Source organism: Scyliorhinus torazame, chromosome 15 (genome assembly GCF_047496885.1).
Source record: "Scyliorhinus torazame isolate Kashiwa2021f chromosome 15, sScyTor2.1, whole genome shotgun sequence".
Classification (NCBI taxonomy): domain Eukaryota; kingdom Metazoa; phylum Chordata; class Chondrichthyes; order Carcharhiniformes; family Scyliorhinidae; genus Scyliorhinus; species Scyliorhinus torazame.
Window position 1 is genome coordinate 89480087 of NC_092721.1, and position 17455 is coordinate 89497541.

At 50.2% G+C, this 17455-nt stretch overlaps 1 protein-coding gene across 2 annotated transcripts in view; it reads right to left on the minus strand.

Moving 5' to 3' along the window:
* Positions 1-508: 508 nt before the first annotated feature.
* Positions 509-17455, minus strand: part of LOC140391675 (piwi-like protein 4) — a 171096-nt gene continuing 154149 nt past the window's right edge. For both annotated transcript variants that reach the window (XM_072476410.1, XM_072476409.1), the window contains one exon: positions 509-1599. In XM_072476410.1, coding sequence (XP_072332511.1) covers positions 1483-1599 — 117 coding nt within the window. In that variant the 3' untranslated portion in view covers positions 509-1482. The remainder of the gene's footprint in view (positions 1600-17455) is intronic.

Genomic DNA, 17455 nt, shown 5'->3' on the forward strand with positions numbered 1-17455 from the left:
AAAAAAAATTTTTTTCTTGCTAATATTGTAAGTAGTTTCACAAACTTGTACATAGCCCAGTGTAGGGCTAAAACTGTAGTAACATGTCCGAAATTGTCCTTCCAGGGCCAGCCTTGTAAACCCCTACCACCATGCGAACCACCACCCCGCTGGGTTCATTTTTAACAAGGGTTGAATGTGGTGGTATGTATTAGGGGTCATGTGGGACTGTGAAGCCGTGATGCTATTGGCTGACAGATCCCGGGTCCTGGTTGGCTGCTGACTCCTGGCTCCACCCTGAAGGCGGAGTATAAGAACCCGAGCTTCTCCCCGCCGCTTCATTCTGTTGCTGAACTGCTGGGGACAAGTCTCGCTTAATAAAGCCTGAATCGACTTCATCACTTCTCGTCTCTCTCGTAAGTCATTGTGCGCTACAAAGTCCTAATCCCATGCAGAGCAATTATATAACCATTGAATTATACCCAAACTGCAATAAAATGCTCACCAATCCAATAAAACACATACGTAATGATTGAGGAACATTTTTAATTAACAAAAATATGACTAAACTTTACAACACATTCAAGTAACAGTGACACTGATTTAGATCTGAAGTGTGAAATTTTAAACATTATTATTGTGCAACATGTAAGGTTGAAACAAAAAATCAGAGGGCGGGATTCTTTATCCCGCCAGACCTGTTTTCTGGTGCGGTGCACCCTCGCTGGCTGCGGGATCCTCCGTCTCGGCAGCAGGCTTGTGGGTACCCCCACGCTGTCAAGAAATCCGCGGGTGTGAGTTCGCTGTCGGCGAAGCGGAAGATCCCGCCAACGGAGAATCCCACCCAAACATATTTTAAATATTTCAAAAGTTAACCAAACATATAAAAAAGACGATAACTCATTAATGCTCGATTAAACACCTTTACTTATTGGTTAAACATCCCTGTACCTTCAGCAAAATTAAAGCAGTTTGATGATTAAAATATAATTAACAAAAATGTGACCATTATTTTAGGACAACTCTTGTCATTCAAAAACAAAAAAATTTACATTTAAGCAAAATTGTTTTTTTCTGTTCTCGAAATTATGTAACCTCAGAACAAGTTTAACTTGAATAAAATGAAGACAACATTTTGTTTATAAGTGCTGTAGAATATGATTAAAATGTTATAAATATTGATGTATTTTTCTAGTACATATTTCTGCTTGTATTTTACCATCTTTTAAAGTATGGTTTGAGGGTTTGGAATGTACTTAGATATTTTAATATAGTTTTCTTTCTTCAGATAAAGATTGCATAGATCAGATGACTATTTAAAATGAACTCCGTTTTATTTAGGAGCAAAAGAAACAGGCGACACCCTATAAACAAACTTATAATCTGGCAAAAAAACACAGCCTGTAGATTTTTAAACAAATGAACACGCATCGTGTTTCAATTTTTCTGAAAGGTGTAAGAAATTAGCAATTCCACTAACTGCTTCATGGATTGTTAGTGCTTTCACAGGAAGAAAAGGCAATCAGCTAGCTCTAAATCAGGCTCTCTGTGCACATTCTGAGCCACCAAAGTTGTAAGCTTGAAGGCATATTGACATGGAGCTGGAACTCGAATCACACCCTGAAAAAGGACAACAGTTACATATTTTAAAAAGTGAAAGATGAACAGGGGCAGAAAGCAGTCAAAACTGTCCACTAGTCACTGAAAATATTTTCAGCAATTATTTATCAATGATTGTTAATGCTGGACTCTGGTGATCCAGAAAGATTTAATGAAAGCCATTCATTTTGGAGAGAAACGAGGCATGAACTTCCATATGGGTAACCTTATATTGCTTTAAATATAGTTTATTCATGGTGATCATAAGATGAGGAGCTTACTTAATTTACTAAATATGGAAAAAAATAGGAATAAGCCTGTTGAATAAAGAGGGGTTTCCATCCTTGTTCCATGCTTTGGCTTCTTTCTGGAAAATAGTGGTCACAATCTATGGATGTGCCGCCTGCATTACAGCTTAGTATGGCAACTGCTCAGCCCAAGATCGCAAGAAACTGCAGTGTGTGGTGAACTCAACCCAAAGCATCACACAAGCTTGCCACTCCCACATTGATTCTGTATACACCTCTCGCTGCCTCAGGAAGGCAGACAGCATTATCAGAGACCCCTCCTACCCAGGCATTGCCTTCTTCCAGACCCTTCCATCAGGCAGAAGATACAGAAGTCTGAAGACCCACACATACAGATATAATAGAACATTACAGCGCAGTACAGGCCCTTCGGCCCTCGATGTTGCGCCGACCTGTGAAACCACTCTAAAGCCCATCTACACTATTCACTTATCGTCCATATGTCTATCCAATGACCATTTGAATGCCCTTAGTGTTGGTGAGTCCACTACTGTTGCAGGCAGGGCATTCCACGCCCTCACTACTCTCTGAGTAAAGAACCTACCTCTGACACCTGTCCTATATCTATCTCCCCTCAATTTAAAGCTATGTCCCCTCGTGCTAGACATCACCATCCGAGGAAAAAGGCTCTCACTGTCCACCCTATCTAATCCTCTGATCATCTTGTATGCCTCAATTAAGTCACCTCTTCTTCTCTCTAACGAAAACAGCCTCAAGTCCCTCAGCCTTCCCTCATAAGATCTTCCCTCCATACCAGGCAACATTCTGGTAAATCTCCTCTGCACCCGTTCCAATGCTTCCACATCCTTCCTATAATGCGGCGACCAGAATTGCACGCAATACTCCAAATGCGGCCACACCAGAGTTTTGTACAGCTGCAACATGACCTCGTGGCTCTGAAACTCAATCCCTCTACCAATAAAAGCTGACACACCGTATGCCTTCTTAACAACCCTCTCAACCTGGGTGGCAACTTTCAGGGATCTATGTACATGGACACCGAGGTCTCTCTGCTCATCCACACTGCCAAGAATCTTACCATTAGCCCAGTACTCTGTCTTCCTGTTATTCCTTCCAAAATGAATCACCTCACACTTTTCTGCATTAAACTCCATTTGCCACCTCTCAGCCCAGCGCTGCAGCTTATCCATGTCCCTCTGTAACTTGTAACATCCTTCCGCATTGTCCACAACTCCACCGACTTTAGTGTCATCTGCAAATTTATTCACCCATCCTTCCAAGCCCTCCTCCAGGTCATTGAGAAAAATGACAAACAGCAGGTGGCCCCAAAACAGATCCTTGTGGTACACCACTAGTAACTGGACTCCAGTCTGAACAGTTCCCATCAACCACCACCCTTTGTCTTCTTCCAGCTAGCCAATTTCTGATCCAAACTGCTAAATCACCCTGAATCCCATGCCTCCGTATTTTCTGCAGTAGCCTACCGTGGGGAACCTTATCAAACGCTTTACTGAAATCTATATACACCACATCAACCGCTTTACCCTCATCCATCTGTTTGGTCACCTTCTTAAAGAACTCAATCAGGTTTGTGAGGGACGACCTACCCTTCACAAAACCGTGTTGACTATCTCTAATCAAATTATTCCTTTTCAGATGATTATACATCCTATCTCTTATAAACCTTTCCAAGACTTTGCCCACAACAGAAGTAAGGCTCACTGGTCTATAGTTACCGGGGTTGTCTCTCCTCCCCTTCTTGAACAAGGGGACAACATTTGCTATCCTCCAGTCTTCTGGCACTATTCCTGTAGACAAAGATGACTTAAAGATCAAAGTCAAAGGCTCAGCAATCTCCTCCCTAGCTTCCCAGAGAATCCTAGGATAAATCCCATCCGGCCCAGGGGACTTATCTTTTTTCACATTTTCCAGAATTGCTAACACCTCGTCCTTATGAACCTCAAGCCCTTCTAGCCTAGTAGCCTGAATCTCAGTATTCTCCTCGACAACATTGTCTTTTTCCTGTGTGAATACTGACAAAAAATATTAATTTAGCACCTCTCTTATCTCCTCGGACTCCGCGCACAACTTCCCACTACTGTCCTTGACTGGCCCTACTCTTACCCTAGTCATTCTTTTATTCCTGACATATCTATAGAAAGCTTTAGGGTTATCCTTGATCCTACCTGCCAAAGACTTCTCATGTCCCCTCCTGGCTCTTCTTAGCTCTCTCTTTAGGTCCTTCCTAGCTAACTTGTAACTCTCGAGCGCCCTTACTGAATCTTCATGTCTCATCTTTACATAAGCCTCCTTCTTCCTCTTGACAAATGTTTCGACTGCTTTAGTAAACCACGGTTCCCTCGCTCGACCACTTCCTCCCTGCCTGACAGGTACATACTTATCACGGACACCCAGTAGCTGTTCCTTGAACAAGCTCCACATTTTCATTGTGCCCATCCCCTGCAGGTTTCCTCTCCATCCGATGCATCCTAAGTCTTGCGTCATCGCATCATAATTGCCTTTCCCCCAGATATAACTCTTGCCCTGCGGTATATACCTATCCCTTTCCATCACTAAAGTAAACGTAATCGAATTGTGGTCACTATCACCAAAGTGTTCACCTACCTCCAAATCTAACACCTGTCCTGGTTCATTACCCAGTACCAAATCCAATATGGCCTCACCTCTCGTTGTCCTGCACACATTGGACAAAAGCGGACCCATCTAAAGTACTCGAACTATAGCGTTTCCAGTCAATATTTGGAAAGTTAAAGTCCCCCATAACAACTACCCTGTTGCTTTCGCTCCTATCCAGAATCATCTTTGCAATACTTTCCTCTACATCTCTGGAACTTTTCGGAGGCCTATAGAAAACCCCTAACAGGGTGACCTCTCCTTTCCTGTTTCTAACCTCAGCCCATACTACTTCAGTAGACGAGTCCTCATCAAATGTCCTTTCTGCCACCATAATACTGTCCTTGACTATCAATGCCACCCCTCCCCCTCTTTTACCACCTTCCCTGAGCTTACTGAAATATCTAAACCCCGGCACCTGCAACAACCATTCCTCTCCCTGCTCTATCCATGTCTCCGAAATGGCCACAACATCGAAGTCCCAGGTACCAACCCATGCCGCAAGTTCACCTACCATATTCCGGATGCTCCTGGCATTGAAGAAGACACACTTTAAACCACCTTCCTGCCTGCCGGTACACTCCTGCAACTTTGAAACCTTACTCATGACCTCACTACTCTCAAACTCCTGTATACTGGAGCTACAATTCAGGTTCCCAAACCCCTGCTGAACTAGTTTAAACCCTCCCGAAGAGCATTAGCAAATTTCCCCTCCAGGATATTGGTACCCCTCTGGCCCAGGTGTAGACCATCCCGTTTGTAGAGGTCCCACCGACCCCAGAATGAGCCCCAATTATCCAGAAATCTGAAACCCTCCCTCATCCCTAAGAACAGCTTGTTCCCCACAGTTACTAGACTCCTCAATGACTCTCCCTCGGACTGATCTGTTCCTTGTAAGAACACTATTCACGGCATCCTTTGCTACTCTTGCTCGTGTATTTGCTTTGGTTGCTTTGTTCGGCCCCTTGTTCTGCACTGTAACCAATCACTTTGTCGATATACCATTTGTCAATGTTCTCTGTTGATTATCCTTTTTTTGTCTACTGTGTACGTACTGTGTACGTTCCCTTGGCAGTGGAAAAATACTTTTCACTGTACTTCGGTACATGTGACAATAAATCAAATCAAATTGAACAAAGAACATTATCTATAGAATGGTATAATTTGGGAGACAATAACTGGCTACTTTTATGAAGTGTTTCTTTTCCTTCTCTGGCTTCCATACTTTCCATTCGGAAAGCAAGGTGAACTATATTAGAACTCTATTAAAATGCTTTAAAACGGAATTATAGAAGTTCCATCGTCCTATGATGATATACAGGAGACCAGCTGTTCATCATGTGCAAGACCGTAGGCAGCACGGTAGCACAGTGGTTAGCACTATGGCTTCACAGCGCAAGGGTCCCAGTTTCAAAGCCTGGCTGGGTCATTGTCTGCATGGAGTCTGCACATTCTCCCCAGGGTGCTCCGGTTTCGACCCACAAGTCCCAAAAGACATGCTGTTAGGTAATTTGGACATTCTGAATTCTCCCTCTATATACCCGAACAGGTGATAGAATGTGGCGACTAGGGGCTTTTCACAGTAACTTAATTGCAGTGTTAATGTAAGCCTATTTGTGACGGTAAAGATTATAAACGGTGTCAACTCTCATCCTGTGGAATAGCACTCGGGACTTCAAATGTAAAACTACTTACGCTGTCCCTTTAATTTAATGGAAATGGTGGCCCCAATTCTAATTCTCCAAAGCCTGGCAGAAGCCAAGCAGGAGAAGGCAGTTAAAATAATGAGCATGCTGCTGTCCCACCAGGTTCTAGTGTTGCTCTATTTATTTATCTCGGTGAACCACGAGCCTTTCCCTTATATAGATCAAATGACCACACAACCAGTTAGTTAGTTCAAAAGATGGTTTATTTACATACACAAGAGTTATCTCAACATGCAAACATAATGGGCAGGATACTCCGCGAACCGGCGGGGCTGGCCACTCAGGCGCCGAGGAGTGGCATGAACCACTCCGGCATCGGGCCGCCCCAAAGGTGCGGAGGATGACTAGGCTACGTGGAAGGGCTTGGCGCCACGCCAACCAGTGCCGAAGGGCCTCTGTCGGCTGGCGCAAGTGCGGAAGCGCCAGCATGTGCTGGTGTCATCCCAGTGCATGCGCAGGGGGTTCTTCTCCGCACCAGGCCACCATGGGGACAACCCCCGGGGCCAAATTCCCCCTGCGAACCCCCCCCTCGAGGACTCTGCAGGCCGCCCGTGGAGCCAGGTCCTGCTAGTAAGGACTGGTTGTGATTTACGCTGGCGGGACCCGCCGATAACGGGTGGCCACTCGGCCCATCGCAGGCCGGAGAAACACCAGGGGGGGCTGCCAGTGGCCGCCGACCGGCGCGGCCCGACTCCCACCCCGGCCAAAACCCCGGCGCCGGAGAGTTCGGCAGCCAGCGGGGGCGGGATTCGACAGGGGTCTGATCACTCTCTTCGATTTCGGCCAATAAAGAGGCGGGTACCTTGGTAGCTGGGCGGGTCCTTAGCGGTCATTGACCTTGGCAGTTGTGCTTTCTGAGTAAGGGAGTGGCGCCGATCAGTCTGTGGCTGTGGCCGGTTGCTTGATTGGAGTTCTACAGTCCTGGGAAAATGGGCCATTGAAATGTAAACGAGCGGGGGTTTCGGTCAGGTCTGGTTACCTGTGTTTCAGATACACATAGGCTGTGTATCTGTCTGAGACCTGGGTTGGCCATAATTCCCATGGTCCTTTGCAGGTGGCCATCTTAGATGGCTACACTAGTATATGGTGAACCTACACCACATGGACTGCAGCGGTTCAAGAAAGCAGCTCAGCACCACTGGCTCAAGGGTAATTAGGGGTGGGCAATAAATGCTGACCAAGCTAGTAGTGCCCACATCCCACGAATAAATTTTTAAAAGTCTCCTTTAAATATGCAAATTGTGACCTGTGGTGAGATTGGAATAAGTAGGATATCTGGGGCGGGATTCTCTCAGCCCAGGGCCGGGCTGGAGAATCCCCGCGACCGGGCCACGCCGCCCCGACGCCGGCACGCGATTCTCTGCACAGCGGAGAATCGGCACCATTGGTGCCGGTGTGTTTGGCGCGCCGCCGGTCGCTGGCCGCTCTACGCAGCCGGTCCGCCGATTCTCGGCCCGGGATGGGCCGAGCGGCTGCAGTTAAAATGCTGAGTCCCGCCGGCGCTGTACACACCTGCTCGCAGCCGGCGGGAACTCTGCCTGCAAGGATCGGGTGGCGGTCTGTGGGAGGGGGAGGGGGGCTCTGACCTCGGGGTGGGGGTAGGGCTCCGATGTGGCCTGGCCCGCGATCGGGCCCCACCAATCAGCGGTCCGGCCTCTCTGTCCCCGACCTCTTTCCCCAGCCCCTGTACTCCTGCTCCATGTTGCGTCGGGGCCAGCGCGTTGAAGGAGGCCACCGCGCATGCGCGCGTTGGCGCTGGCGCCACTGCGCATGTGTGGATCCCGCGGCGCCCAGTTCTCGCCGGGATCGACAACTGGAGCAGCGTGAACCGCTCCGGCACCGTGCTGGCCCCCTGTAGGGGCCAGAATTACTCCTGGCAGCGGCCCGTTCACGCCGTCGTAAAACACGATGGCGTTTACAACGGCGTGGGCACTCTACCGCAGGATGGGAGAATCCCGCCCCTGATTGTGGAGTGGTGACAGCTTCCATGTTATGCCAAATCTATCTGGAGGTGGATTGTGTGCCAAGAAAATCTGAGACAGATTACGTTTCCTTGTGGAACCGGACTACCAGATGTGCTCGGCTGCACCTCACCAGGATGTCTTGAGCTCTCTTGCCCCATAAGCTCGCTGCTTTCCCCAGTTATGATCAACCTCACCGCGCCACCATTCCACGACTTATTTGACTATAAGGAGCGTTTCCACGGGTGCTTGTCAGTAAATTACATGCGACTTCCAGCTTCTCAGTGGTTTCATTGGGCGAAATTCTGAGGAAAGTCATTGAAATGAGTCTTGGCCAGTCCTCCGTGTCATTTCTTTTGCATGCATGAACAATTTTAAATGTTTTTGCACGACTATGCACGCACATTAATTTAAAGAGGCTGGCACAGGGACTTTCAAGTGGAAATAGTCGGCCCTGACAGTTAAAATTGGCTAAGACTCTGAAGTAGGCCATTTTCCAAGACCATATTTTTATCTCATCTCATCAAACATTCTTCAATTATGAAACAGTTTTATTGGACTGATTGGCACCATTTAACATTTATTGGACTGTTTTATTGGACTGATTGGCACCGTTTATAATGTGCCCACAATGCAGAAGGGGACACCCGGATGGACATTCGTTTAAATCCCCCTTCTGCCAGCTGGGAGACCTTTAATTCGAAACTGATGGAAGACCCTTGTTCTGCCCAGCAACAGCACGAAGCTGCATCTTAATGATGGAAGACCCTTGTTCTGTCCAGCAACAGCACAAAGCTGCATCTTAATGATGGAAGACACTTGTTCTGCCCAGCAACAGCACGAAGCTGCATCTTAATGATGGAAGACACTTGTTCTGCCCAGCAACAGCATGAAGCTGCATCTTAATGATGGAAGACACTTGTTCTGTCCAGCAACAGCACAAAGCTGCATCTTAATGATGGAAGACACTTGTTCTGCCCAGCAACAGCACAAAGCTGCATCTTAATGATGGAAGACACTTGTTCTGCCCAGCAACAGCACAAAGCTGCATCTTAATGATGGAAGACACTTGTTCTGCCCAGCAACAGCACGAAGCTGCATCTTAATGATGGAAGACACTTGTTCTGCCCAGCAACAGCACAAAGCTGCATCTTAAAACGGCCCCATGGCCAGGAGATCGGGATATCTGCGAGTCAAGACCCTGGCAGTGGGATATATGGCACAACTGTATTGCAAAGACTTATGAAAGAATGAAATAATATATTAATAAAATGGCCAAGGCAGGCAAAGAAACCAGATTAGAAGGAATAAAAGAAATGTATAGATTAGATTTGCGTCGCCTACACACACAGGACAAAGATGATATTAACACCTCATCTAGCAAACACAGAAACAAAAGCATAGCACAGCCACAGACATTGGAGGTCGATTTAGTTAAGGAGACACATCAGGGAGATCATGGAAAACCGATTAGAGAAGGGAGGGACACCGGAGCGAGCACAGATAATCTCATCTACATGGACTCACACCATACAGATGCAAATTGACAAGGGAGGGACACCGGAGCGAGCACAGATAATCTCATCAACACGGACACACACCATACAGATGCAAATTGACAAAGATGCATATTCTCAGTTTAAACCTGTCTGAGAGATCTAAATCAAAACTACCCTTTAACTATTATGTATGAGCAAATGTTCCCGCTCGAATTTGGATTCCTATAAAAATCCAGAGTGAATGTGTCATTGTCGAGACCAGCGTGGCCAAGCCACTGTTTCTGAGCTGGCTGCGTGGGTCTCCCTGAAGGCTTCAGTAATTGTACAATAAAGAACAACGCTTTGAACCTTGCCTTGAGACTCGGCCTCTTGAATGCACTGGTACGAGGGATTTTCCCCTACAACAACTCATATCTCAGTTATTTTGGGTGGGCTGCCTGTTTTGCAGCCCATGCCCTTTGCTCCCATAGCATACTAACTGCTCCCCCCACCACTCCTCTCCCCCCACTGTTAATATAGAGGCTATTTCCTCAACCACTGAAGGTGCACTGAATATATGGGATAGTCGCAGTAACAATCTCTAAAAACTGGATTGATAGAGGTCAAATTTTATATATCTTAGATCCTTAAAGCTGTTTGGGAAAGGAGACTGTTGCTGCTTCAGTTTAGAGCAGTTTCAAATCCAGCTTCCAATTTTCATTTTAAATGTTAAAACACTCCACATCAAATTATTTTAAAGAACTGTGGGTGAGATTCTCCGGCCTCCCAGCCGCTGTTTCTCGGCAACAGGAGGTGACAGGATTCTTCCCTTCCGCTGCTGTCAATGGGGTTTCCCATTGAAGCTACCCCAAACTACCGGCAAACCCATGGGCGGGGGTCAACTCCCGGCGGGACCAGAGAATCTCCCCGCCAGTGAATGGCAGGGGAATTCCAGCCTGTATTATTCCTCATAAATTTCAGTAGTCTTCTAGCAAAGAGTTAATTGACTAAGTCAACAATAATCAAATTCCGTTCAATTTAAAGTGACAATGCATATAAAAAAATAATCTATTGGTGCGGTTGGTTGCATCTGGCATGGAACTGGGCACGCCAGGTGAATAGCGGGAAAGGACAAAATTGAGATTCACGACGGATGCAAACTAGTTTGCAATTCATCATCTCATGCCGATAGCGAGTTCCAGATCGCACCCAAAAATGGCGAGCATATCATTGTCCCTCATTTGCATTCATTGCAATCTCATTAACGAGATTGAAGTGTAATGCAGCGGACTCCGGGAATTACCCGACTTGCCAGCGAGAAGTCTTGCAGGCGTCGTTTATTACTCCTTTTAAAAAACGTTTGCTGGCGCAATGGTTTCTGAGTGGAAATGAGGAGGCCATTTCCATTGACTGGCATTCAGCTCAAGGACACCGGAAGCTGCTGTCCCAGTGCTCGATGGTGAGCGGGACCCCTCAGGGGGGTTGGGATTAGTCAGTGGGCTGCAGCGATCCAGGTCGGCACTCGCCCCTGGGCTATGGTTGATGGAGCTGTACACTGTCTGTCCCACCAAACACTTCCAGGACAGAGCCTTGCTGTGCCTTCAATGCTGAAATTCAATTTCACTCCCTTTGACTGTGACTAGACTCTGGCTGCACAACTGAGGTTACTGCAAATGACGAGTTTGCCTTATTAGTTGTGAGAGCACTTCACACTCCTCAACTCTCAAGTGCCTACTCCAGGATACATTTGCCATGCCTCAGATGATGATTAGTGCATAGCATCTCAAGGAAACGTTGAAGCATAAACACTGTGCCTCGGGCAGCACAGTGGCGCAGTGGGTTAGCATTGCTGCCTCACGGCGCCGGGGTCCCAGGTTCGATACCGGCTCTGGGTCACTGTCTGTGTGGAGTTTGCACATTCTCCCCGTGTCTGCGTGGGTTTCGCCCCCACAACCCAAAGATGTGTAGGCTAGGTGGATTGGCCATGCTAAATTGTCCCTTAATTGGAAAAAATTAATTGGGTACACTAACATTTAAAAAAATAAATAAAAAAAATTAAAAAAACAAAGCGCTGTGCCTGAACTCTACGAGCGTTAGCACCAAAGAGGCAGCTGCCAACAATTAAACACTAAAGAGTTGGGCTTCAGCTCTTGTGACCAAAGGGTAAGCGTCTGGATCAGGAAGAGCACCTGAGCACAGCCTCAATAATGTTCCCGGCAGAGATCTAAGGGTCCAGGGCTTCCTAATGTGGCCAGGGGTGAGTGTGCAGAGTGAGGTTTGCCAACACAACTGGCTTGCTGGATGGCACTGTGAGAGAAAGTGGGAGAGTCATGGTAAGGGGGAGGGGGGAGGAGCGGTTGTATTTGTGAGATTTGAGGGTCCTGGGATGGAAGCCCGAATGGATTATTGGTATCTCTCCTTCTCCAATTACTTCTAGATTGAAAAATGTTTGCTGGTGTGCATCCCACAGACGTTGCCCTCGCATTGCCAGTAGCAGCCAAGGCAGGCAGATGCCGGAGAAGGCAGCAGCAGCGACGATGCAGGCTGGAGGTGGCACTCCATGTGCAGGGGGCCGCCACACACCCTGAAGACCCGGCTGACCATCGGGCCGAGGAAGAACCCAGAGCGGGAGGCCAGCTATGGCCGAAGCTGTACAGGCACCGTTGGCCTTGCGATGAAATGATGGACAGCATGTCCTGCAGGAGGCGCTGTCTCGATAAAGAGACAGTGTAGCACCTGGGCCACATCCTCATGGACATGGCATCCCATGGAGGAGGAGGACACCCGTTCCCCATGGCAGTGAAGGTCACCGCAGACCTGAACCTTTATGCAACCTGCTCATTCCAGGGCTGGAGTGGGAACCTGTGCGGCATTTCCCAAGCTATAGCCCACATGTGCATCCGGAGGTCAAGGATTCCCAGTATGCCCAGGCATCTAACTCCATCACTTTCAACCTGGACCAAGCCCACCAAGATGCCCAGGCTGCAGGATTCTCCACCATCGCCGGGATGCCGCAGGTCCAGGGACAATAGATGGCACACACGTCACATTGCGTGCACCTGGGCATCAGGGAATGCCCTTTATTAACAGGAAGGGGTTCCACTCCCTGAAAATTCAGATTGTGTGTGACAACCGCCTCTGAATTATGCACGTTATGACAGCTACATCCTGGGGCACTCGGAGATCCCTGGTGCGGTAAACCACTGTGTTGCATTTTGTTGTGTTGTACATGCCTGGACTTGTCCCGGCTCTGCCTTGGCTCCTCCCCTCGGGCTCATGTATAAAGTTGGCTAGTCTCCGCCTCCGCCGCAGTTCGGACCAGAGGCCAGGAGGCTAGCTGTTTAGTGTAATAAAGCCTCAGTTACATTCATCACTCGCCGTGTGCTTATTGATGGCATATCAATTTATTACACTAAACTTCTAAGATGAACTCATCACTCAAGCTTGATCGCCCTGAGCTGGACCCACAGGCAGCCGACGCCACAGAACCTCTTGAGCACTGGCTAAGCTGCTTTGAAGTGTACCTCGCATCCTTCACCGAAGACTTCACAGACCTCCAGAAGAAGCAGATCCTCCATGCACGGGGGAGCCCAAGAGTCTTTCTTCTCATCAGGGACGCCCCCTCGTATGCGGAGGCAATAATGCTGCTGAAGGGACAATACGTGAAGTCCGTTAACGAGCTGTATGCTAGTCGCCTTTTTGCTACGAGACGGCAACGTCAGGGGGAATCACTTGCAGAATTCCTGCGTGCCTTGCGTGTACTCTGCCGGAACTGTGACTGCCGGGCGATATCGGCTACCCAGCACACGGAGCTGCTGATCAGGGACGCTTATGTCGCGGGCATAAAATCAAATTTTATCCGCCAGCGATTACTAGAAGGGGGTACACTCGGCCTCCCAGAGACAGTGCAACTTTCCAACTTGCTGGAGGTGGCCTCCCAGAACATGGCGGCCTACACCTCCGACTGCGCCTCGAGGACCTCGTGGACGCAACCATCATCCGACCGGGGTGTGACGCAAGTCTCTGCCGCGCAGCGGCCCACCAACGCCAGAGGTCCGAGGTGCTAACTTTGCAGCCATGGCAGCCACCCCAGACAACCCTGCCCTGCACGGAACGCAACTGGCAACGGCTGTGGGAAGAAGGGCCACTTTGCAAAAGCCAGCCAGGCCCGATCTCCCCCTAAAACTTCTAGGTCCAGCAGTGCTGCCTGCTGCCTGTCGGGGCTGCCCCCAACTGCCGCGCCACCCGCCATGTGCGACCCATGGGGGCCGCCATCTTTAGCGCTTCCTCCAACCGCCACGCGCGACCCACGGGGCCGCCATCTTGGATGCCATCGCCGCTGCCACCTGCCACGTGCGACCCATGGAGGCCGCCATCTTGGGAGCACTCCGCTGCCTCCCGGGAGCCTGGCGCACCCGACGTACGCTGGCCGCCGCTACCTCCGACCAGCCTACCGACCGCCTTCCGAAACTCGTCTCCATCATGCTCGACCAGTCCCAGCCGCACCACCTCGTGAAGTCTACGATGACCGTCCGGATCAACGGACTCGAGACGGCCTGTCTTTTCGACTCCAGGAGCACAGATAGCTTCATTCACCCAGATACGGTAAGGCGCTGCTCCCTCCCCAATCTTACCCGTGACCCAGAAAATCTCCCTGGCTTCCGGATCCCATGCAGTAGAAATCCAGGGGTACCGTGTCGCGACCCTTACTGTACAAGGCGTAGAGTACGCTAACTTCAAACTCTACGTCCTTCCTCATCTCTGCGCTGCCCTATTACTGGGGCTCGACTTCCAGTGCCACCTCCAGAGCCTTACTTTAAAGTTCGGTGGACCCCTGCCCCCCCTCACCGTCTGTAGCCTCACGACCCTTAAGGTCGACCCACCCACGCTCTTCGCAAACCTCACCCCGGACTGTAAGCCGGTCGCTACTAGGAGCAGATGGTACAGTGCCCGGGACAGGGTCTTTATCAGGTCTAGGGTCCAATGACTCCTGCGAGAGGGGATCATTGAGGCTAGTGCCAGCCCAGGAGAGCCCAAGAGGTGGTCGTCAAGACTGGGGAGAAGCACCGGATGGTCATCGATTATAGCCAGACCATCAACCGGTACACGCAGCTCGATGCGTACCCCTCCCCCATCATATCTGACATGGTCAACCTAATTGCGCAGTACTGAGTCTTCTCCACAGTGGACTTGAAGTCCGCGTACCACCAGCTCCCTATCCGCCCGGAGGACCGCCAATACACTGCCTTTGCGGCAGATGGCTACCTCTACCACTCCCTCAGGGTCCCCTTCGGCGTCACCAATGGGGTCTCGGTCTTCCAAAGATAAATGGACCGAATGGTTGACCAGTACGGGCTGTGGGCCATGTTCCCGTACTAGACAATGTCACCATCTGCGGCCATGACCAGCTGGATCATGACGAAAACCTCCAGCACTTCCTCCACACCGCTAAACTCCTGAACCTCACCTATAATAAAGAAAAATGCGTTTTCTGCACAACCCGCCTAGCCATTCTCGGCTACGTCGTGGAACACGGAGTCCTAGGGCCCGACCCCGACCACATGCGTCCCCCTCCTGGAACTGCCCCTCCCCCACGGCCCCAAGGCCCTGAAGAGATGCCTGGGGTTCTTCTCGTACTATGCCCAGTAGGTCCCCAATTATGCGGACAAGGCCCGTCCACTTATCAAATCCACCAGTTTTCCCCTGACGACTGCGGCCCGACTGGCCTTCAATCGCATCAAGGCAGATATTGCCAAAGCCGCGATGCACGCTGTGGACGAGTCCATCCCATTCCAGGTGGAGAGAGAGATGCGTCGGACTTTACTCTGGCCGCTACCCTCAACCAAGCGGGCAGGCCCTTGGCTTTCTTCTCCCGTATGCTCCATGCCTCTGAAATTCGACATTCCTCCGTCGAAAAGGAAGCCCAAGCCATCGTAGAAGCTGTGAGACATTGGAGGCATTACCTGGCCGGCAGGCGATTCACTCTCCTCACTGACCAACGGTCGGTTGCCTTCATATTCAGTAACACTCAGTGGGGCAAGATCAAGAATGACAAGATTCTGAGGTGGAGGATCGGGCTCTCCACCTACAACGACGATATCTTGTATCGACCTGGGGAGCTCAATGAGCCCCAGATGCCCTATCCCGCAGAACATGTGCCAGCGCACAAGTAGACAGACTTCGGGCCCTCCACAATGACCTCTGTCACCCAGGGGTCACACGTTTTTTCACTTCATCAAGGCTCGCAACCTGCCTTACTCCATCGAGGAGGTCAGGTCCGTGACTAGGGACTGTCAGGTCTGCGCTGAGTGCAAGCCGCACTTCTATCGGCCAGACAGAGCACACCTGGTAAAGGCCTGTCACCCCTTTGAGTGCCTCAGCATCGATTTCAAAGGGCCCCTCCCCTCCACTGACCGTACCGTGTACTTCCTCAACATTCTTGACGAGTACTCAAGATTCCCCTTCGCCATCCCCTGCCCTGACATGACCTCTGCCACCGTCATCAAAGCCCTGCAGAGTCTTTTCACCATAGTGATCGGGGATCCTCCTTCATGAGCGACGATTGCGTCAGTTCCTGCTCAGCAAGGGCATCACCTCCAGCAAGACGACCAGCTATAAACCCCAGGGTAGAGAGGGAGAGCGCGATGGTCTGGAAGGCCGTCCTCCTGGCCCTACGGTCTAGGAGTCTCCCGCTGGCAGGAAGTCCTCCCCGATGCGCTCCACTTCAGCCGGTTGCTCCTGTGTACAGCCACCAACGAGACTCCACACGAGCGTATGTTTGATTTCCCCAGGAAATCCACCTCCGGGGTCTCGCTCCCGTCCTGGCTGGTAGTCCCAGGGCCTGTCCTCCGGAATCATGCGAGGAGCCATAAATCCGACCCCCTCATCGAGAAGGTCCTGCTCCTCCATGCCAATCCACAATATGCCTACGTGGGACATCAGGACGGGCGACAGGACACAGTCTCCCTTCGGGATTTGGCTCCAGCAGGCTCCCGAGTGACCATCACCACCACCGCTGACCCAACACCGTCTTCCCCCACCCCCGCCCACCTACCTCACGAACTAGCACCCGCAGACCCACCGGCGACCATCGCCACCACCTCCGCCCATACACCGTCCTCTCCTTCACCGACTCAACAACTGGGTGAAGAAGAGGACAACACGCTCCCGGAAGCGCAGGTCTCGACACCGGTGCCCACACCACAGCTGGGACTGAGGCGATCACGGCGGAAGGTCAAGGCCCCTGACAGACTTGACCTTTAAAACCACTTCACCCCACCAGACTTTTTTTTAATAGGGGGTGAATGTGGTAAACAACTGTGTTGCATTGTGTTGTACATGCCTGGGCTTGTCCCGGCTGGCTCTGCCTGTGGCTCCTCCCCTCGGGGCTCATTATAAGGTTGGCTAGTCTCTGCCTCCGCCCCAGTTCGGGACCAGAGGCCAGGAGGCTAGCTGGTTAGTGTAATAAAGCCTCAGTTACATTCATCGCTCGTCGTGTGCTTATTGATGGCATATCACCTGGCATCTTTGAGGACCACCCTAGGATGATGGGTTGGTACTTGGGGGACAAGGGGACCTGCTAAAGCTTTGGCTGATAATGCCGGTGTGCAGGCCTGAGAGTGAGATGGGGACCCATGTTGCCATCCTTGCTGTTATTGAGCGGTGCATTGGCCTGCACAAAATCCATTTCCGATCTGGACTGCACTGGTGGTGCCCTGCAGAACACCGCCAGAGGGTCTCCCGCTTTGTGGTGATCTGCTGTGCCGTCCACAATCTGGCAGCAGGTCGACATGCTAGAAGAGGAGGAGGGTCATGTGGCCTTGTCTGAG